Raw genomic sequence first — 23,212 nt, 5'->3', positions numbered from 1 at the left:
CCCCAACGTCGGCACGGGATGCCGCCAAAACCCTCCCAGCGGACTTGCCGCATACCGCCCGATCGATGCTGTGCGCATGTGGCCCTCCCCTCTCCTCTCCTCGTCCTGGCAAGAAGAAGAAGAAGAAGAAACCGACCCATGCCGTGCGCATTGCGCGTTTCTCAGCACAGTATGTAGCTAACTAGCTAGCCGTATCATCGATCGTGCGGACGGGAGCGGGCCTGCGCCGGGCCCGTGTAGGTAATCGGACAGGAGCAGAGCACCTGGTACTACGTACCTGCTAGGCTAAGCCAATCTTGTACTCCGTAGGTGCATGCAAGTTGCACGCACGGCACAGGCAATGGCAATGTGTAACCGATCCGTGGCACATGCGGACTCGTGGGGCATGTATGTACCCCCAACTTGCGCTCTCGATCTTGTGGCCGAGATATCGGCAGCCCCCCTTGCTTTTGGATGTTTTCACTTGATCCATCATCTGACCATGATCTCTTCTCCAGCTGTTTGCACTTCTCCTGGCTAAGGTTTCACGGCCGAGCTATAGCTCACGTAGCCAGGACCGGAGGAGTACTATCCTAGTCTAAAACGAAATGTGATATTTCTCACTATAAAAGAAAAATATTATTTTTAAGTTACACAAAAGAATAGTCAACTTGCCAAAGGGGTCCTCATACGGTCCTTTACACATTACATGACTCCGCCCGGTCTCAAAATAAGTGTCAGTGATCACTGACTTAATACAACTTTAGTGCAAACTGATACTAAGTCACCGAAACACTCACTGGTAGAAAAATGGCCAGTTGTCCCGGTTTGTAAGGGCCTTTTGTCCCGGTTCTGGAATCGGGACTAAAGGGTCGGTACTAATGCCCTGTCCCTTTAGTCCCGGTTCAATCCAGAACCGGGACAGATGGGCCTCCACGTGGCCTGTGCGCGGAGCCCAGGCAGGAGACCCTTTGGTCCCGGTTGGTGGCATCAACCGGGACCAATAGGCATCCACGCGTCAGCATTTTTGTGGCTGGGGTTTTTGTTTTTTTTGAAAGGGGGGGGGGGGTTGGGGGTTTTGGGGGGTTAATTTAGGTGTTTCATATATTGTGTTAGCTAACTATAATTAATAGAGAGAAGTGTCCTCTCTTATGTCCGTGCTTGGTCGACGCTACGTACTATACATACGTATAGAGATGACTAGACACGCTAGCTAGCTAGTAAGCAAACGAAGGAAACAGAAGATCGTCATGAACATATATCTATCCGACACTATCGGCTACATATATACAATAATTATCGACCACCTCTCCTTCTCCGAGAGATTGGTCGAACAACAAGTTCTCGTATATCTATCCGACACTACCGGCTACATATATACAATAATTATCTCTTACAAATATAATCATACGGACTCATGGTCCACATAGTATTCTCCGTCTTCAGCGATCACGTGGTCAAGAAAGAATGCCGCCAATTCCTCTTGAATTGCTCGCATGCGAGCTGGTGCTAGGAGTTCATCCCGCTTCCGAAACATCTAATTTAAAGAAGGGGGTCAATACATATATATATATATGAATGAATGAAACTCAACACAAATGATGGTAATAAAATAAAATTGTGAATGTTGTTATTTACGTACTTCATATTGTTCGTCAGTGTAGCCCCGCTCACAGGTCGTGTGGCGGATGGACTCGCAAACGTAGTATCCACAGAAATCATTCCCTTGTTCCTGCCACAACCACTTTACAAGAAATAGAGGTCAATCAAACTGATAAGCAAGAATGCCAAATGGTGTTGATGAAACTAGCGCTTGAATCACTAGTAGATGCGCGGAACATGCTACTATAGTACTTACTTTCGGGTGTCTAAATTGCAGCTCCTTCGGCAGTCCCGGAGCTTTTCTGGTGAATTTTCTCCAAACCCTGCCGGACAAAGAAAACAATTACTTGATATATCAGGAAATGAACAAAGTTGCTGATATGGTGGATAATGATCGATTTAACTTACTTCTCGAGTATTTGAGTCATGTCTGCATAGTCCTGGGGATCTTTTCGTCTTGAGTCTAAGACGGTTACTAGTCCCTGCTCAAGCTTAATCTCTAGGAGAATATAGTGGAAACTGCACACGCATGCATAACTCATCAATTACATTACTATAACCTTGACTAATATATAAGGGAAACCGAATACGCACAAGACAGTAACACTCACTTGAAGTTGTAAGGAAAGAGTATTATATCTTTGTTTTCATTTATTACCAACGATCGTAGCAAGTTGGCCTCGGTAGCTGCGGCATGAAATTTAACCTGAGTTGCATCTATGAGATATGTGTTAATGAACCCAATATCACCGACTTGTCTTTTCTTCAATTCGGCGATCTTCAATCTGCATAATATAGTGAGGATGATTATAAATACATGCAATGAAAGAGCTGAGCTATATAGAGAGACTTAATGACAGAAGTAGTACTACTTACAGACAGTAGCAGGCGACCGTTGTTTTATCGAGGGCCAATTGATTGAAAAACTGAAAGAACTCCTCAAATGGAACAGGCAACAGTTCAATTCCAACGAGGTCATGCTCCTTTTTAACTTTCACATACAAAGTACTCCTCCCCCCAGAGTCTCTGTAGATTTTCAAGTACCAATCATGCAATCTTCGCATCATCGTTGATAGAGATCTTTCATCTTTGACGAGAGGCTTCCCGTACTCGTATCTTTGTATCTGCACCTCCATGAAATCATAATGTACATCGTCGGGCAGGTAATCGCCAAGATTGCTATAACCGGGCACCATCCTCGGATCATTAGCGACGTTGTCGCTAGGCACCTTGAGCGGGGGGCACGATTGCTTCGCTTGTTCGCCAAGCTGGGCAATTTGTTTCCCAGCTCATCGTTCTTTCAGCCTTTGATCACTGACAGCACTTCCCGACCGCTCCGCTTCGGCAAATTCCTTTCCAATAATGCGCTCATAGTTTCCTTTCGGCGGAGACTTGGGTGGTTTTGTCAGGGCAGCCAGAGTGCGCTTCGCTTTATCCGGATCTACCTTCTCCTTCGGAGGTGGATGTTTCTTTGCTTTCACCCCTTCAAAGTAGTTCCTCACTTCTTCTCGTGCGATCTTGGCGTTCTCCTCCGGGATCCTCTCGTATGGTAACTTATGTGGAGTCTTCAGAGAATGACCAAATCTGTATTTCCTCCCGCCTCTGGCTATACTGCTAGACGTCGGCCGAGAAGATGGAGTGGTTGTCTTCTTTACTTGCTTACGAGGCGGAGGAGAAGGACTACGACGTGCCGGAGCAGCCGGAGCGGCGGCAGGTCTCTTCCGCCCTTGACGAGGCGGAGAAGGAGGAGGCTGGCTGCTCGGGCGCGTCGGCGCAAGCGGAGAAGGAGGCGGAGTGTCACCACGCGCTGGAGAAGGAGCCGGTCGAGTGCCCTGATCGTCACTCGCCGGAGGAGGAGGCGGTGGAGGAGGCGGAGTGCCCTGACTCGCCGGAGGAGGAGGCGGTGGAGGAGGCGCAGTGCCCTGACTTGCCGGAGGAGGAGGAGGAGGCGGAGGCGTCCAGTTCGGAAGGTTGATGAGCTCCTTCCGCCATAGGCATGGAGTCTTCAGAGCAGACCCCAGCCTAGTCTCCCCTTCACCGGTAGGGTGGTCAAGCTGGAGGTCCTCAAATCCCTCCGTTATTTCATCCACCATCACCCTAGCATATCCTTCTGGAATCGGCCGGCAGTGAAAAGTTGCGCCGGGTTCAGTAGGATAAACAGAGCCAACAGCCGCCTTGACCTTCAAATTCATCCATTGCGTCATAAGGTGGCAATTTTGAGACTCCGTGATAGCATCCACGGGATAGCTGGCAGGAGCCGTCAAGGCATGCTCCGGCTGAAGCAGCTCGGTGGAAGCCATGCTGCTTCTCAGCTGAGATGGCGGGGTAGCTTCGAGGGAAGCTTCGGTAGTATGTTTGCTGCGATTTGCTTCTCGTTCCTCTATCGCTTGTACCCTTGCTTGCAGCGCCTGCATTTGGGTCTGCTACACTTTTTTCCTCCTCTCATGGGATTTGTAACCGCCTGCGTCCGGAAACCCAACCTTCCACGGAATGGAGCCTGGCGTGCCTTGTGTCCGTCCAGGGTGCTCAGGATTCCCGAGGGCCATTGTGAGCTCGTCGTTCTCTCTGTCTGGAAAGAACGTCCCTTGCTGCGCTGCTTCGATATACTGCTGAAGCTTCCTGACTGGTATGTCCATTTGATCGTTCGTCCAAATGCACTTCCCTGTTACAGGGTCCAAGGTTCCGCCAGCCCCGAAGAACCAAGTCCGGCAACGGTCTGGCCAGTTAATTGTCTCTGGTTCGATCCCTTTATCAACCAGATCATTCTCAGTCTTGGCCCACTTAGGCCGGGCTACGAGGTAGCCACCTGACCCCGTGCGATGGTGATGCTTCTTCTTCGCAGCATTTTGCTTGTTTGTCGCCGACATCTTCTTACTCTTTTCCGATGTCTTGTGGGCCACAAATGCGGGCCAGTGATCTCTGATCTTCTCATATCTGCCCTTGAATTCTGGTGTCTCATTATTTTCGACAAACTTATTCAGCTCTTTCTTCCACCTCCTGAATAGTTCTGCCATCCTCTTAAGAGCAAAAGACTTGATTAATTGCTCTTTAACTGGCTTCTCTGGATTATCCTCTGGCGGTAGGGTGAAATTTGACTTCAGCTCAGTCCAAAGATCATTTTTCTGCATATCATTGACATAAGACACCTCAGGGTCTTCTGTAGCCGGCTTAAACCATTGCTGGATGCTGATCGGGATCTTGTCCCTAACCAAAACCCCGCACTGAGCAACAAATGCGCTCTTTGTCCGGAGGGGTTCAATCGGTTGGCCGTCGGGCGCGATTGCTATGATCTCAAACTTTTCATCCGAGCTCAACTTTTTCTTCGGGCCTCGTCTCTTTACCGAAGTTGTGCTCGATCCGGAGGGCTAGAAAAAAGAACAAAGACTTAATTAATATGTGTACATACCAAAACAATGAATGCATCAATTAGCTAGTCAGCAGAAGCTTAACTAATATATATACCTGGCCGGACTCGGTTCGGTCACCGGAGACGTCATCACGGTCTCCTTCTTGCACCGGCATTGGGTCACCGGAGCCGTCCTCACGGTCTCCTTCTTGCACCGGCATTAGGTCACCAGAGCCATCATAATCATAGCCAGCTGCTTCCAGACCATTGGTGTCGCTGAGAAACAACGAGCAGATGGCATCACTTCCTCGTGCGATTATGTCCCCCAACAATTCTTCTTGTACTTCGTCTCGGGCGGTGTCCATAGTTTCTACAAATATTGACAACATGACAATTATTATTCAAACATGACAGATGGATATATTAGTGGCAAAAATGTAGAACTAATATTAATTAGTGGCCTCGACGCTGCTTCTCTAGGGTTTGGGGTGGCCTCGACGCTGCTTCTCTAGGGTTTGGGGTGGCCTCGACAACGCTTCAAGGATAAAAAAAGAAGAGGAAGAAGAAAAAAAGAGAAGAAGAAAGAATAGAGGAGTAAGAACTCCTCTATTCTTTCTTCTCCTCTTTTTTTCTTCTTCTTCCTCTTTTTTTTATCGGGAACGAGGGTCGTCGAGGGTCACCGAGCGATAGAGGAAACCCTAAATAGCAAGTATCGTGGGTGTGAGATACATGTGGCCGTCGGTGTCGAACACTACATCCACGTCCCACAAGTGACGTGGGCGTCGAAGCCTGCGCCACGTTCCCGATAGAAAAAGAGGAAGAACAAGAAAAAAAGAGGAGAAGAAAGAATAGAGGAGATCTTCTCCTCTATTCTTTCTTCTCCTCTTTTTTTCTTCTTCTTCCTCTTCTTTTTTTATCCTCTTCTTCCTCTCATGTTCGAGAGGATCGCCGAGGGGTCGGGAGGTTGCCTACTATCAAAGGATTCAACAAAACCATGTCTTCATCATTAGGCGAAAGTAACAGGTGCATGATGGTACGAAGCTCTCCAAAGTTATTTTGGAACGGAGTCCCAGATAAGATAATTCGCTTTTTGGTACAAAGTTCAGCAAGAACCTTCCAAATATCGTTATTTGGAAGGCCTTTGCTGAAATTCATACAAAAAGGCAAATTATCCTATCCGGGACACCATTCCAAAATAACTTTGGAGGACTTCGTCATGCCCTGGTTACTTCCGGCTAATGATGAAGCCATGGATTTCTTCAATACTTTGACACTAGGAAACCTCTCTCGACCCCTCGGCGATCCTCGACCCCTCGAACCCTCGACGACCCTGGAACCCTCGACCCCTAGACGACCCTGGAACCCTCGACCCTCGATCCCTCGACCCTATAGAACCCTCGAAGAAAGGAATAGCTAGAGGAGAAGATCGAAGAAAAAAAGAAGAGAAGAAGAAAGGAATAGTGGAGAAGAAGAGAAAATAGAATATAGAAAATAGAATATTCTATTTTCTCTTCTTCTCCACTATTCCTTTCTTATTCTCCTCTTCTTTTTCTTCTTTTTTCTTCTTCTTATTTATTTCTCCTTTTCTTCCTCTCCTCTTGTTCTTTCTTTCCTCTTCTTATTTTCTTCTTTCCTATCCTTCTTTTCCTTCCTTTCTTAATATCACTTAGCAAATGCACTAACCTAAAATGCAACAACATAAATGCAACAAACATAAAATGCACTAAATCGATCAACTAACCTAAAATCAGTGATAAAATGCACTAACCTAAAATCGATATCTACTAACAACTTAAAAAATTAATACATATATGAAAAAATGCATATATGAAAAAAAACAGCATCATATCATCAACAGAAAAAATAGTATTTTTTCTAAAAATCTATCTTTTCAGCACATACATATACTCATACATCATCATATACTCATACATATACATATAATCTGCAGGAAAAAAACACATATGTGTTTGCAAAAAAAAGGGGGGAGAGGGGGGCGGTGCCGGCCCAGACCACAGCGAGGCAGAGGCAATGACGGCGCGGGGCAGCTGGGGCGCGGCGAGGCAGAGGCGACGGCGAGGCAGAGGCGGGGCGGCGACGGCGTCGGGGCGCGACGCGGGGAGGCGACGGCGTCGGGGCGGCGCGGAGAGACCGCGACATCGCGGGGTGGTGCGCGGCGACGGCGTCGGGGCGGCGCGGGGTGGCGACGGCATCGGGGCGGCGCGGGACGGCGTCGGAGGCGGGGCGACGACGGCGACGGCGAGGCGCAGAGGGGTAGCCTGGCGGCGTCGTCGGGGCGCGATCGAAGAACTGAACGAAATTTTTCACAAGTCTTGCTTATATAGACGGCGCATTGGTCCCGGTTGGTGGCACCAACCGGGACTAAATGGGGGCATTGGTCACGGTTGGACCAATGCCCCCCTTTAGTCCCGGTTGGTGCCACCAACCGGGACCAAAGGCCTTGTGCTGCCCAAGTGCCGAAGCGGTGCCTTTGGTCCCGGTTGGTGGCACCAACCGGGACTAAAGGGGGGCATTGGTCACGGTTGGTGCCACGAACCGTGACCAATGCCCCCTTTAGTCCCGGTTGGTGCCACCAACCGGGACCAAAGGCCTTGTGCTGCCCCGCGCCCAAATGTTTAGTCCCACCTTGCTAGTTGAGAGGGAGCCGCACCTGTTTATAAGGTGCGGTGGGCCTTCCCTCTCGATCTCCTCTCTAAAGTAGGCTTTCGGGCCTAACCGTGCAATGTGTGCCTGTGGGCCTACTGGGCCTCCTGCGGGCCTGAATCCTGGCCCATGGTAGGGTTTCTAGTCGTATTCAGGCCGTGGGTGCCCAGTAGGTGGCACTTTTTTTGTTTTTTTGTTTTTTGTTTCTACTTACAACAAAATACTTATTGTTGCTATATTTATTTATTTTTCTAGTTTTTTTGTTTTGTTTTCTGCATTATTTATTTTCTTTTGTTTTTTGCTTTATTTTTTAATTCTTTTTGCTTTTAGTTTTAGAAAAATTATAAACTTTCTGTTAGTGCCATTAGTTTTCAAATTTGAAAACACTTTTTTTGTTTTTTTTGTTTTCTTTGTTGCTTTATTTATTTTATTTTGTTTCTACTTACAACAAAATACTTATTGTTGCTATTTTCATTTTTTCCAGTTTTTTTGTTTTGTTTTCTGTATTATTTATTTTCTTTTGTTTTTTGCTTTATTTTTTAATTCTTTTTGCTTTTAGGTCAGCAAAATTATAAACTTTCTGTTGCTTTATTTATTTTATTTTGTTTCTACTTACAACAAAATACTTATTGTTGCTATTTTTTTCCAGTTTTTTGTTTTGTTTTCTGCATTATTTATTTTATTTTGTTTTTTGCTTTAATTTTTAATTCTGTTTGCTTTTAGGTTAGCAAAATTATAAACTTTCTGTTAGTGCCATTAGTTTTAGAAAAATTATAAACTTTCTGTTAGTGCCATTAGTTTTCAAATTTGAATAGTTAAAATTTGAATTCTTTGAAAATTGTTTGAATCACAAGTTTGTGATTAACTTACTAAAAAATGAGAATAGATGCGCTTATAGAGAAAATTCAACCTAAATTCCTAGTAAATTTCTATGAATTTCAGAGAAATTCACTATGAATTTAGGTTAAACTTTTCTCTATTAGGGCATCTATTTTCACTTTGAGAGGAGCTCAACAAGGCAGAGAGGGAAGGGCTTATAAACCGGTGTGAGCCCCCTTCGGTTGGCGAGGTGGGACTAAACTCTGCCCGCAACGAGGACCAACCCTTTAGTCCCGGTTTGTGGCACAAACCGGGACTAATGGTCATGGGCCAGGGGCGAGGAGCAAAATTATAAACTTTCTGTTAGTGCCATTAGTTTTAGAAAGTTGAAAGTTGAAAGTTGGCATGGGCCAGGGACTAATGGTCATGGTATTACGAGGGCCGAACCATAAGACATGAAAGCATTTCAAATGAACTCTGAAAAAGTTGAAAGTTGGCATGGTATCATAATTTCACCCACATAGCATGTGCATGTACAAAACGGACAATGGTAGCATGTTCGTGTGTTACAAAGTTGGCATGGTATCATCATAATAGTTGCGGGAGAAAGTCTTCACTTTTTCTTCGCTTGTGTCATTTGCTTATTGCGCCGTAACCATGGATAATCTTCATTGTTTATCAGGATGCTTGGGTCAGCCTTGACATTGAAGGGAGGAATTTCATGAAACTTTTCATAATCTTCAGACATGTCTGTCTTGCCGTCCACTCCCAGGATGTCCCTTTTTCCTGAAAGAACTATGTGGCGCTTTGGCTCATCGTATGATGTATTCGCTTCCTTATCTTTTCTTTTTCTCGGTTTGGTAGACATGTCCTTCACATAGATAACCTGTGCCACATCATTGGCTAGGACGAACGGTTCGTCAGTGTACCCAAGATTTTTCAGATCCACTGTTGTCATTCCGTACTGTGGGTCTACCTGTACCCCGCCGCCTAACAGATTGACCCATTTGCACTTAAACAAAGGGACCTTAAAATCAGGTCCGTAGTCAAGTTCCCATATGTCCACTATGTAACCATAATATGTGTCCTTTCCGCTCTCGGTTGCTGCATCAAAGCGGACACCGCTGTTTTGGTTGGTGCTCTTTTGATCTTGGGCGATCGTGTAAAATGTATTCCCATTTATCTCGTATCCTTTGTAAGTCAATACAGTCAAAGATGGTCCCCTGGACAACAAGTACAACTCATCACAAACAGTGTTGTCACCTCTGAGACGTGTTTCCAACCAACTGCTGAAAGTCCTGATGTGTTCACATGTAATCCAGTCGTCGCACTGCTCCGGGTGTTTGGAGCGCAGACTGTTCTTGTGTTCATCGACATACGGGGTCACCAAGGTAGAGTTCTGTAGAACTGTGTAGTTTGCTTGAGACCAAGAATATCCGTCCCTGCATATTATTGAGTCTCTTCCAAGAGTGCCTTTTCCAGTCAGTCTCCCCTCATACCGCGATTTAGGGAGACCTATCTTCTTAAGGCCAGGAATGAAGTCAACACAAAACCCGATAACATCCTCTGTTTGATGGCCCATGGAGATGCTTCCTTCTGGCCTAGCGCGGTTACGGACATATTTCTTTAGGACTCCCATGAACCTCTCAAAGGGGAACATATTGTGTAGAAATACGGGCCCCAGGATGACAATCTCGTCGACTAGATGAACTAGGACGTGCGTCATGATATTGAAGAAGGATGGTGGGAACACCAGCTCGAAACTGACAAGACATTGCGCCACATCACTCCTTAGCCTTGGTACGATTTCTGGATCGATCACCTTCTGAGAGATTGCATTGAGGAATGCACATAGCTTCACAATGGCTAATCGGACGTTTTCCGGTAGAAGCCCCCTCAATGCAACCGGAAGCAGTTGCGTCATAATCACGTGGCAGTCATGAGACTTTAGGTTCTGAAACTTTTTCTCTGGCATATTTATTATTCCCTTTATATTCGACGAGAAGCCAGTCGTGACCTTCATACTGAGCAGGCATTCAAAGAAGATTTCTTTCTCTTCTTTCGTAAGAGCGTAGCTGGCAGGACCTTTATACTGCTTCGGAGGCATGCCGTCTTTTTCGTGCAAACGTTGCAGGTCCTCCCGTGCCTCAGGTGTATCTTTTGTCTTCCCATACACGCCCAAGAAGCCTAGCAGGTTCACGCAAAGGTTCTTCGTCACGTGCATCACGTCGATTGAGGAGCGGACCTCTAGGTCTTTCCAGTAGGGTAGGTCCCAAAATATAGATTTCTTCTTCCACATGGGTGCGTGTCCCTCAGCGTCATTCGGAACAGCTAGTCCACCGGGACCCTTTCCAAAGATTACGTAGTGTAAATCATTGACCATAGCAAGCACGTGATCACCGGTGCGCATGGCGGGCTTCTTCCGGTGATCTGCCTCGCCTTTGAAATGCTTGCCTTTCTTTCGACATTGATGGTTGGTCGGAAGAAATCGACGATGGCCCAGGTACACATTCTTCCTGCATTTGTCCAGGTATATACTTTCAGTGTCATCTAAACAGTGCGTGCATGCGTGGTATCCTTTGTTTGTCTGTCCTGAAAGGTTACTGAGAGCGGGCCAATCGTTGATGGTCACGAACAGCAACGCCTTAAGGTTAAATTCCTCCTGTCTGTGCTCATCCCACGTACGTACACCGTTTCCATTCCACAGCTGTAAAAGTTCTTCAACTAATGGCCTTAGGTACACATCAATTTCGTTGCCGGGTTGCTTAGGGCCTTGGATGAGAACTGGCATCATAATGAACTTCCGCTTCATGCACATCCAAGGAGGAAGGTTATACATACATAGAGTCACGGGCCAGGTGCTGTGATTGCTGCTCTGCTCCCCGAAAGGATTAATGCCATCCGCGCTTAAAGCAAACCATACATTCCTTGGGTCCTTTGCAAACTCATCCCAGTACTTTCTCTCGATTTTTCTCCACTGCGACCCGTCAGCGGGTGCTCTCAACTTCCCATCTTTCTTTCGGTTCTCACTGTGCCATCGCATCAACTTGGCATGCTCTTCGTTTCTGAACAGACGTTTCAACCGTGGTATTATAGGAGCATACCACATCACCTTCGCAGGAACCCTCTTCCTGGGGGGCTCGCCGTCAACATCACCAGGGTCATCTCGTCTGATCTTATACCGCAATGCACCGCATACCGGGCATGCGTTCAGATCCTTGTATGCACCGCGGTAGAGGATGCAGTCATTAGGGCATGCATGTATCTTCTCCACCTCCAATCCTAGAGGGCATACGACCTTCTTTGCTGCGTATGTACTGTCGGGCAATTCGTTATCCTTTGGAAGCTTCTTCTTCAATATTTTCAGTAGCTTCTCAAATCCTTTGTCAGCCACAGCATTCTCTGCCTTCCACTGCAGCAATTCCAGTACGGTACCGAGCTTTGTGTTGCCATCTTCGCAATTGGGGTATAACCCTTTTTTGTGATCCTCTAACATGCGATCGAACTTCAGCTTCTCCTTTTGACTTTCGCATTGCGTCCTTGCATCGACAATGACCCGGCGGAGATCATCATCATCGGGCACATCGTCTGGTTCCTCTTGATCTTCAGCAGCTTCACCCGTTGCAGCATCATTGGGCACATCGTCTGGTTCCTCTTGATCTTCACCAGCTCCCCCCGTTGCAGCATCACCGTATTCAGGGGGCACATAGTTGTCATCGTACTCTTCTTCTTCGCCGTCTTCCATCATAACCCCTATTTCTCCGTGCCTCGTCCAAACATTATAGTGTGGCATGAAACCCTTGTAAAGCAGGTGGGAGTGAAGGATTTTCCGGTTAGAGTAAGACCTCGTATTCCCACATTCAGTGCATGGACAACACATAAAACCATTCTGCTTGTTTGCCTCAGCCGCATCGAGAAACTCATGCACGCCCTTAATGTACTCGCGGGTGTGTCTGTCACCGTACATCCATTGCCGGTTCATCTGCGTGCATTATATATAATTAAGTGTCCAAATTAATAGAAGTTCATCATCACATTAAAACCAAAGTGCATACATAGTTCTCATCTAACAACATATAGCTCTCCAGAGCATCTAATTAATTAAACCATACATTGAAACTATGTAAAACATTTCAATGCGAAAACAAATGCGATCATAATCGCAACCAAGGTAACAATTGATCCAACGGCATAATGATACCAAGCCTCGGTATGAATGGCATATTTTCTAATCTTTCTAATCTTCAAGCGCATTGCATCCATCTTGATCTTGTGATCATCGACGACATCCGCAACATGCAACTCCAATATCATCTTCTCCTCCTCAATTTTTTTTATTTTTTCCTTCAACAAATTGTTTTCTTCTTCAACTAAATTTAACCTCTCGACAATAGGGTCGGTTGGCATTTCCGATTCACATACATCCTACATAAATAAAATCTATGTCACGTTGGTCGGCATAATTTTCATAAACAATAAATGAACCAATAGTTATAAAGATAATATATATACCACATCCGAATCATAGACAGGACGAGGGCCGACGGGGGCGGATACCAAAACCATCGCACTATATAAGATGCAATAATAAAAGTAAGAAAATAATACAAGTATCTATGTAAACATACAAGTAAGAATATTTTTCCTTTCAGAAAGAAGATAAGAACAAGAGGCTCACCACGGTGGTGCCGGCGATGAGCTCGGCGCGGGTGATCGACGGCGGTGAAGACGGGGACGGGGCGTGACGGACCGCTAAACCTAGACAAATATTATGGAAAATGGAGCTTGGAGGTCGAGCTTGGAGAGGAGAAAGCTTAAGTAGTGTGGCTCGGGCATTCCATCGAACACCTTGTGTGCATAGGAGGTGAGCTAGAGCACCACCAAGCCCTCTCCCCCTCGGCCAGAGAAAAACAGAGCACTGGAGTGCTCTGCTCGCGAGCGAGGGGTATATATAGGCACCTCATTGGTCCCGGTTGGTGACATGAGCCGGGACTAAAGGGGAGCCTTTGGTCCCGGTTCAAGCCACCAACCGGGACCAATGATGATGGGCCAGGAGCGAGGCCCATTGGTCCCGGTTCATCCCACCAACCGGGACCAAAAGGTCCAGATGAACCGGGACCAATGGCCCACGTGGCCCGGCCGGCCCCCTGGGCTCACGAACCGGGACCAATGCCCACATTGGTCCCGGTTCTGGACTGAACCGGGACTAATGGGCTGACCCGGCCTGGACCAAAGCCCTGTTTTCTACTAGTGACTTATTTTGAAACAGAGAGAGTACGTACAAACGTATGTATGAACAGCGGTGGAGCTATGATCAAAGTAAGACCCAGGCCAAAAACAAACAACTTATAACTGTTAAAAGAATACCACATGCAAAAGCATAAAGAAAATATATCTAGACTACACAATATGTAAGGATCTAGATTTAGTTCTTCATGCTTGACAAACTAGATAAAACGTGGCAAGAACTTAGTCCTCTTTTCTGTAGACTGCGGTTGTTTTCCTTTCTTTTCAGAGATTATCAACTGGTTAGTGACCTAGTGATGAATAACATCTTCTTGTTTCGTATCACTATACCACAAACTAATAAGAAAATTGCATCAATTCAAGACTTTAAGTTATACTCATTCGCAAAAAAGGACTAAGTTATACTGCTATCATATTAGGAATATGGAGAAATCGATAAAAACTTAGGGGTTTGGGGATATCATAAATAGCAGTAGTGGAGATTCTAGCTGCACGAGTATGTAGCGGTCAAACATCCACCATTGATTGGATGATGGATATTGGCGCAACCTTTTTGTGTATAAGGTTGGGAATCTTTTCCCAAATAAATACAAAGCAATACATTCTGACATGTATAGTGAGGGAAAAGAGAGTGTTGGCTTTCTATCGCGGACGGTGAGAGAAAATAGAGAAACGCCACAGGTCAACTACACAAGTATGAGAAATGTACAAATCACCCTGCGGGGACCATTTTTAGCATGTTTGAGGAGCAAAGTGGAGCATTTCCTGAGTTTGAGGACTAGATTGCACCTACTCCACAAGTTCGATGGTTGTGGATGTATTTCATCCAAAGAGAAACATAACATGCTTCGTTAAAGATAAGAGATTGCCGGCAGCTCAGATTATTTCTTTCCTCAAATAATATTTTCTTCATCTTCCTCCAACCTCCTTAATATAGCCTCATTTCCGCCAACATGGGCGCATATGTTATGCATAATCTTGCCTCTAGTTTGTCATTTATGTTACTTGCGGCGGGATCAAGCCTTTCATCTAAACACTCAATCCATTCAGATACGCATCACACTAACCACCCATAACCCAAACACCTAACTCTGGTGAGGTCTCCTTCTTTGGTCTCCAGTGTCATCGAGCCTATGGCATTACCGACACTTGAGATTGAGGATGACTACATTTGAAGAAAAGAAAGGTAATGAGATCGGCATATGGTTGGACGATGACTCTTCCTTGTCATGCCCAAGAGCAGAGCTTGGGTGGTGTAAGTTGTGCCGAGACAACAGTTACATATGAGGGACATTGATGGGCATCATGTTGCGCAATATTTATGTTAGTATTCCGCCCTTATGATTGAATGTTTTGGCTCATCAATTCACCAAGATGCGATGAAGTCGGAGGTGATGTGTCGAGGGGCAACAAATTAAAGTGCGGCAACGATGTCAAGTTGCAAGTCAAGCCACCGAAACCCGAGTTGCCTCTTCATCGATGGATGCCGTGGTCCGTAGTGTATCAGGATGCATGGACTTGGTGCATGCCTAGAGATGATCCGCATGACGGCGCTTTGTCCGCAGTGAAGTCGGAGTCGTTGAGTCATGGTGCCATGGGTGCTGATAAAGCCACTTATATGTGAAAAATTGATCTTCTCGGTGATGCGACCTTCAAGTTTGTGCCACTGTCATCATGTTTTTCTCAGATTAAACGGACGGCAAATTTCTCCTTAATCAACCCAAAAATGGGAAGGTTTCATCTCTCCTTTAAGAAAAAAAAAGCAGAGGCTATGTAACGACTAGCGTGCGACGGTTGAAACGGCTTGGCTCGGCAGAGTCTGCCGATTTAACCGCGACATGCAGACGCAGGCACCACACGATCGGCGATCTTCCACACACGCATGATTCCAGGAACAAAACGACGGAGACCTTGGTCGTCAGAAGCGGCCGTCGATGGATTCATCCGAGTCCACGCCAGCCACAATCTCGCTGCCAGTGTACGACTGGGTACTGACTACTGAGGCGTACGCGACACTTCGCCGTGTCCACCGAGCCGCGACCGACGCACACCAGCAGTTCGTCCGTCGCACCACGACCTCACGCTCGCCTATATAAGCACGCCCCGCTTCATCTTCTTCCCTCAGACCAGCGCAGCGCAGGCTAGCCAAGAGCAAGAAGCTAGAGCACTTCAAACTCGAAGCTAGCTAGCCAGGCACCATGGCCCGCATTGCGCCGCTCGTGCTGGTGGCGCTGCTCTCCGTGCTGTCCGTGCCCTCGTCGGCGTGCCCCAGCTGCCCGACCCCGACGACGCCTCCCCCGCCGCCGCCGCCGAAGGTGAAGCCCCCGCCCCCGCCGTCGTCGGTGCCGTGCCCTCCGCCGCCGTACTCCCCCGCGCCGACGCCCCCGACGCCGGCGACGCCTAGCCCTCCGGCGCCGTCGTCGCCGACGGGCAAGTGCCCCGTGGACGTGCTGAAGCTGGTGGCGTGCGTGGACGCGCTCAACGGGCTGGTGCACGCGGTGGTGGGCGCCAACGCCAGCGAGACCTGCTGCCCGCTGCTGTCCGGCGTGGCCGACCTCGACGCCGCGCTCTGCCTCTGCACCACCATCAAGGCCAAGGCGCTGAACGTCAAGCTCGTGCTCCCCGTCGCCATCTCGGTGCTCGTCAACCAGTGCGGCAAGCACGTGCCGTCCTCGTTCCAGTGCCCTTCATGATCGCCGGCCTCCATCGATTAGCACCTACATACATACCAGATACCACTGTACCACCACCTGCATCCTCATGCATGCCCGCGTGCATGGAGCTAGCGCCTTTTCAAGGTAAGTACGTATACGGAGTGTCTGCATGTTTGGTCATACATACATGCATGACACATGTCATGTGTAATCTCTATAACACATACATGCATGGGCAGCTAGCTCTGACTATCTTTCAGTGTGGAGCGGCGAACATGCGGTTGTGTAAATGTGTATCAAGTAGTATATACTGTATCGTGCATAAGTGCAAATATACATGCGAGTTGTGATGTTGGGTGTGTAGCATTCTTTTTGACAGTTATGAATAATATATAAAGTGATTGTAATGTGTATGGAGCTTCTCGCATGTATGCATGTCTTCCTTTTTGTGGAAAATTTTACGACTCCAAATCGGCAATGCTACACGTACAAACAGTTTACAGGCTTTTACAGATGGGTTAGTTTTTATTGGTCAACAAGTGAGCGGGACGGCCTACCCCCTTGAAAATCGGAGGGGAGGGGGGGAGGTTTGTGATTGGTTGTTAGATGAAAAGAGCTTGTAAAAGCTTATAAATCTTTGTATGTCTAGCATTTTTGACTCCAAATCCTCCTCGGCATGACAAGTCATCCTCTGACTCTAGATGATCATATTTATACTTTTCACCACTTGATAGGCTGGTCTCATGGCCGAGTCAATGACGCTGGTATCAATATTTCTGGCGTTCGTGCCATCGGGGGCCTCTTTGGATTGGAACGAAAAGAACTAGAAAACATAAAATATGACCAAGTTTGCAGTAAAAACTAAAAACAGAATAATGACAAAAGCAGGATTCAGATATCATATCCTATGGATTGCTACCGGGTAAAAAGATTGGAATCCTCAAAACTTTTCGTGAATATCTTACGGCCCAAAGAGGCCCTAGACAAGAAAAATGATGACAGGAGACAATATGGATTCATATGCAGCTGTCACGACTCATTGCAGTGAAACATCCATGAACACACAGATGTCGCATCGACCACAAGCCATGACGGGTTTTTTTTTCGTCGGTTTTTTTCATTTTTCTGAATGAAGCCATGACGTTGATCTAGGGTGGGATCACAAGAGGGCGTTTTCACCTGTTTCTGAACGGTCTAGAGTTCAAGTGCAGATTATCAGTCCTATTTTCCGGAGGGAGCAGGTTATCATGTCGAGATGCTCTTGAAGCCGAATTATGTGCATGTATGAAGGGGTTGTTGTTTTTGATCCAGAGAAGTGAGCTTCCTATTGATATTAAGATGGACTCTATTGTTGCAGTAAATTTGATCCAGGCAAAGGAGGTGGATAGATCGGTTTATTCATCGCTCATTAAGGAGATTAGATATCTCATGACTATTCGCGATTCATGTATTACTCGTGTTAATCATAACCAAAATAGAGTCAGTGATAACATAGCTAGATTTGCTCGTTTAGAAGGTAGAACTATGACTTGGATCGGTTCGGGTCCTACAGCTGCTATGGAGCTTGCTACAATTGATTGTATGAACTTCTTGAGTTGAGTAATACATTATTCACCCACAAAATAAAAATCAATCTTATCATGGGATTTGCTCACACCTTGTTATGGGAGGTTAAAGGAAGAAACCCGATATTTTGAAGAACACCCGCCAGCTAAATTAGGAGGGATCACCATCTGTTTCCCCCAAGAAAAGGTTTAAAGGGCATGGAGAATTGATTTATCAAACTTTTCCTTTCAATGAGACCGGGCATGTAGATACAGCCATACAGGAGACAGACCTGAACGTCCATGCACACATATGAACTGAATGCAACACAGGCATGCACGCATAAATCACATAACGTGCGCATATGGATACAGGCATCACAGAGAGCACGATGTTTTACATGATCCAGACACGTCGCTGGCGGAGGAATTAGCCAGCACAACATAACAAGATACCGATGTTGACAACAAATGCCATGATTGGAGATTCTACATATATATCCGTTCATACAGCAGGTGTTTGTGTTTGAGTACAGGGTTGGCCGAGCGGTGTGTTACCACAGAACAATATAAAGCAAAACCAATACAATTCACTCTGTTAAAGCACTTCAAAATGGAACAGGGGATGCTCAATGCGCAAACTGGAATGAGGCAGGGGTGTTTCAGGCGACGGCTTGGAGTGCCCTCTCGAAATTATCCTCCGCTGACGTGGTGGTCTTAACTAGCACGTGATCAGGGTGCGACAGCTTCAGCTGGCTGAAGAAGCATAGAAAGATGGAAATTAGAAGCAAGATATACTTGGTTCAGTTCATACACAGTAAGCGTCCTGAACCCTGGACAATGTTAACCTAACAGCCTCAGTGTGATGCCCAACCACAAGATTCATAATAGAATTGGTAGCATCTAAGAAACGTAGAGAGGCTTCCTGGATACAGGTAGAAGAACAGCTGGGCTGCAGAACACAGCCAATTAAGTTGTTTTCATGTTGCTGAGAAGACCTAGTCAGGATATGTCCGATCAGGAACAAGTGGCCACAACATGCTAACCCCAGATATGCAAAATCAGGATAAGAGGCCAAAACATATAGCAGCGCTGCAAAAGACTAGACAGACAAATTCATCAAATGCAAAAAAAGCATCTCATAACAATCATTCTGTGGTCCTACTCTTTAGGCGTCTTGCAACTAGTACAGTTCATGGTCCTTTGGCTAGCTGGAGCCAATCGTACAATTGCTAGCACTTGAATATATGGTTGAGTTGTTACTGTTTACAAAAGATGAGAAGTGAATAATATACTGATCACAATCCAAGGTTGAAAAGACTGCCCAAGATTTCGCATCAGATGCCCAGAATGGTATTTTATGATGCTTACTTCAATTCTCAATTGAACTCTTTGTAAGTACTAATCATGAACTTCTAGGAAGTACCAATGTACCTCTACCCTTAACACAAGTTGGTAGAAAGCTATAATAAGCATGAATTCTGAAGGGTCGCAGTATGTACTGTTAGATAATTAATGCTGTTTGTTAATTAATGTCCCGCTTGATAAATTTTAAAAATTCGAATATGTGTAATCTGCATGAATCCATCAAATAGTATTTTCCAGAACCACTACGACTTGCATCCACAAAAAAACACTTGACATGGCATCGGCCAAATACAAATTTCCAACACCTGTCACCTAAAGTGCATCAGAAAGGGGGTACAAACTGTACAGAGGATTTGGTTAGATTCTTACCTGAAGTATCGTGACGACGGTTTGCCAAGGTGGAGATTACATACAATAAGATTGGCAAGAGTTTCAGGATCCTTTGCATCCTACAAGAATTTGAGATGTCGTTTGAGTATTTGTCTTGCATCCTTTTGAAATTCATATGTTTTGCTGCTTGTTCCTTGCTTGGAAGGAGGATAAGTACTAACCTTGTTTAGGGCTTCAAGCAATAGAGTTTCAGCCTCCTCAAAGCTCCCCATATGCATACAGCAAACTGCCTTGCCATTAAGAACCATTCCAGTCATAGGGTACTTTTCAGCGAAGTCCTGGAATATGAGATAAGCTTCCCGGATCTTAGAGCCACCCTGCACCATAGATTAAAATGATGATATACTCCTGTTTCCATAGACCAATAAAATTTCCACACTTCACCGCATTAGATTGTGAAATAATGAAATTACTTACAACAGCAATATCGAGCCAAGCATTTGCTAGTTGTGTCAGTGTATGGTCCTCGTCGGTTTGTTGCATGATCTTCAGTTGCTTGTCAGCATAATCTGACCGGTGCATCTTAAGGAAGATCTGGACATTCAGTGCATGCCTGAAACCAACGAAGCATCAACAATCAATATTACTTTCAAGAATGCAGCAGTCTAACAATCACAACACATAACAAAAATAATGAACTGTGGATCTTGGAAGAAGTAAGCAAATTTAAGACACAAGGAAATAAGCTCTAAAAATGTCACATTTTAGCATGATACACAAATATGCTACAGCTGATGATGGAAGGATGGAACATAATATGGAAAATAGTGTTCAACTACATAACTGAAGAAATTAGTAAAACAAAATTGCAGAATATGTACTTATTTTTAAAAAAATGAATTTTCAGACTGGACACCATATAAATTAGTTTGCCATTATCATCGGGTGATCAAAATTTTAAAAAAAGAGCATATACTGACGTTCACCCTTGAGTACGGTTTTGCAACAATAAATTCAGTAATGGAAGGCTGAACAATCTAAAGAAATAGAGAAAAATGAAACTAACAGGTCCAGAGTCCCCCCAGTGTGTGTGTGCTTGAGAGCCTCATTGTAGTCTTGCTCATGCATAAATATAATTCCAGCAATCAATCGCAGAACAGGATTGCTTCCTATAGCTGAATCACTCAACCATTCCTTCAGGCTGGAGATCGCACCTTCCTTCAAAGTTGCACAAAGTAATAATAATGCATAAGCATTTTAGTGTATCCGAAGAAATCTTAGAGAAGGGTAAAAAGTGATTGGAGTAACACACATTACCACTCATCTTCTTATGTTTAGCAACAGCAATAAGATTTTAGTATGGCATCCAACAAATAAGTAAACCGTTTAAATGGTGAAATACATTAAAAGTTTTTTTTATCATTTTATTCACTGGAACCTTGATATCTGCATTGAAACTTTCACCTTCATGGAATGATGATTATTTTTGCTTCTGATTTGAGGAAAACATGAATTCAATGATAAGAACCACCCCATGCAATATTTTCTGACCTAACGCCAAAAATACGACATCATTCAGTATCAGACCAGTCATTTGGGCATTGTTACGAAGAAAAAGTATCTGGAAACGGTTGTCCTATACAATTAAATTGCCCTTATAAAATGACAGGTCTGAATCTAACAAGTTCATTCCTGGTCAAACATTTACACAGAACATTTGTATTTTTTCTAATTAAAGGTGGTGCAGATTAGCTGCACTTCGTATTATACCAAATTCTGCAACACATATCATCAGAGCTAATAGAGAACTGATGTTGCACTAGCAATTCTACGAGGCAGCATGTATAAATTATATTCTCGCGAATCATCGGCCTATGTCAGTGAAAATGGTGCCATCGGATCTCTATGCCCAGATCAGATCACTAACTATAACCGCGACAGATCTGGCCACTCCCCAACATCCCAGATCCAACCCCAAACCGGGATCAGGAACAGATCAGAGGCGATAGCTCAGATCCAGCGCGCTAACCTTGTCTCCGGTGAGGTAGAGCGCGAGCAGCTTGACGGCCTGCAGCGACGTCGCCGCCGACGAGTCGATCTCGCTGATCACCAGCTGCACAGCATAACCACCCGCCGATCAGAGCCAGTCACGGGGACGCAAGGGGAGGCGAGCCCCATTGGTATTTCTACTAACCTGGTAGGATCCGAGGGCGATGTAGGAGCGGAAGACGATGACGTCGCGCTCGGCCGCGGCGTCGGCGTCGAGGCCCGGGACGTCGCTGTTGTTGATGGCGGACTGGTAGGCGCCGAGGTAGAAGAGGTTGCGCAGGTTGAAGAGGAGGTCGGGGGTGGCCATCGCGGGAGGGGGGCGCTGCCGGCGACGGGGCGGCGGAGTGGGTTCGACGGCGACGCGGGGAGGCGAGTGGGAGATCTCGGGAAAGAAGAATGAATTGCTTGGGTTCGGTCTCTGGGTTTGGTAATGGGAATGAAGACGAAGATGGGGAAGGCTTTAACTGGGCTCGAGTTCGGGCCTTGAGTGGACTCACAGAGGCCCGTCCATTGTGATGGGCTTGAGTTTTACTTTCTTTGTAGGAGTTAGGCCCAAGAAACTAGAAGGTGGCCCAGCCCGACAAGAATCCGGTCCAGCCAGGTAGGAGAGTTCGAAGAGAAGACGGGCTCCATACCGACTCCGAACAGAGCTATGGTAGCCTGCGCCTTTTAAGCTGAGCTACGTCAGGCGAGTCGAAAATCAGGGATCCGCTCATCTCTTCTCTACTTCTCTTCTCTACTACTATTAAACAATTAACAAAAACTTTCTTACATGCATCCCGTGAAACGTACACGGATTTATTATGACCGCATGATTAAACCCACTAAACTTAATCTAACGGCTCTCTGTGTGCACTTAATAATTTACATCGACTGACTGTGTTTCACCATATGAAACTCCACGTCCGATCAATTAGAAAAGTATAATCATGATCGTGTCTTCTTAGGAAACTAATCACGATCGCGTCTTCTCATCTCTACTACTATTAAACAATCAAACAAGAATTTTCTTACATGCATCCCGTGAAACGTACACGGATTTATTATGACCGCATGATTAAACCCACTAAACTTAATCTAACGGCTCTCTGTGTGCACTTAATAATTTACATCGACTGACTGTGCTTCACCATATGAAACTCCACGTCCGATCAATTAGAAAAGTATAATCATGATCGCGTCTTCTTAGGAAACTAATCACGATCGCGTCTTCTCAGGAAACTAATCACGATCATATTTTATTAGGAAACTAATCATGATCACGTTTTATTAGGAAACTGAACACGGTCGCGTTTTATTAGGAAACTAATCGGGTATTTGCACACATTGACAGGGGACTCTGCCGGAATGCCGGTAATTCATGAACCGCCGAGGGTGCCGCACCGATCGCTCCTTCTCAGGGGATGCTGCCGGAGTACCGGTAATTTATGTTGCTTGTAAGACAACTGCCCAGCCAGCATTTATCGTTTCTTGTGAACTTACACGGCGTGCCTGTGCTGACTTGTATAGTTCAAAATAAGGTTTCTATGCATTACTAATCAGAGTGTGCTATTTTTATATCTTCGGTGTTTCTTAGCAGATGTCGTTTACATGTGTCATCAACACATTAT

General features: G+C 45.7%; 2 protein-coding genes across 2 annotated transcripts; one reads left to right on the top strand and one right to left on the bottom strand.

Annotated features, from left to right (window-relative positions):
- The first annotated feature begins 15,766 nt into the window (after positions 1–15,766).
- On the top strand, positions 15,767–16,724 carry LOC123190205 (36.4 kDa proline-rich protein). Its single transcript, XM_044602802.1, has one exon. It carries the CDS (start codon positions 15,856–15,858, stop codon positions 16,348–16,350), a length of 495 nt encoding a protein of 164 aa, XP_044458737.1. The 5' UTR covers positions 15,767–15,855; the 3' UTR covers positions 16,351–16,724.
- A 1,592-nt stretch (positions 16,725–18,316) lies between these two features.
- LOC123190203 (coatomer subunit epsilon-1) lies at positions 18,317–22,054 on the bottom strand. Its single transcript, XM_044602799.1, has 7 exons — positions 21,748–22,054; positions 21,583–21,666; positions 20,620–20,771; positions 20,031–20,166; positions 19,775–19,930; positions 19,593–19,672; positions 18,317–18,611 (listed from the first exon to the last, which is right to left on the bottom strand). Exons 1-7 carry the CDS (start codon positions 21,907–21,909, stop codon positions 18,518–18,520), a joined length of 864 nt encoding a protein of 287 aa, XP_044458734.1. The 5' UTR covers positions 21,910–22,054; the 3' UTR covers positions 18,317–18,517.
- Positions 22,055–23,212: the final 1,158 nt, after the last annotated feature.

Source organism: Triticum aestivum, chromosome 2A (genome assembly GCF_018294505.1).
Source record: "Triticum aestivum cultivar Chinese Spring chromosome 2A, IWGSC CS RefSeq v2.1, whole genome shotgun sequence".
Lineage (NCBI taxonomy): Eukaryota > Viridiplantae > Streptophyta > Magnoliopsida > Poales > Poaceae > Triticum > Triticum aestivum.
Note: the sequence above shows the minus strand (reverse complement) of the source record. Positions and strands in the feature narration are given on the sequence as shown.

What these genes read in the sequence shown, in the direction of transcription:
- LOC123190205 (XM_044602802.1), top strand. Translation starts at nt 15,856, where the DNA reads ATGGCCCGCATTGCGCCGCTCGTGCTGGTGGCGCTGCTCTCCGTGCTG.
- LOC123190203 (XM_044602799.1), bottom strand. Translation starts at nt 21,909, where the DNA reads ATGGCCACCCCCGACCTCCTCTTCAACCTGCGCAACCTCTTCTACCTC. An exon ending in TGCTTGAAGCCCTAAACAAG is followed by an intron (nt 19,673 to 19,774) that starts GTTAGTACTTAT and finishes AAATTCTTGTAG; the next exon opens with GATGCAAAGGATCCTGAAAC. An exon ending in CCGTCGTCACGATACTTCAG is followed by an intron (nt 18,612 to 19,592) that starts GTAAGAATCTAA and finishes ATGCTTCTTCAG; the next exon opens with CCAGCTGAAGCTGTCGCACC.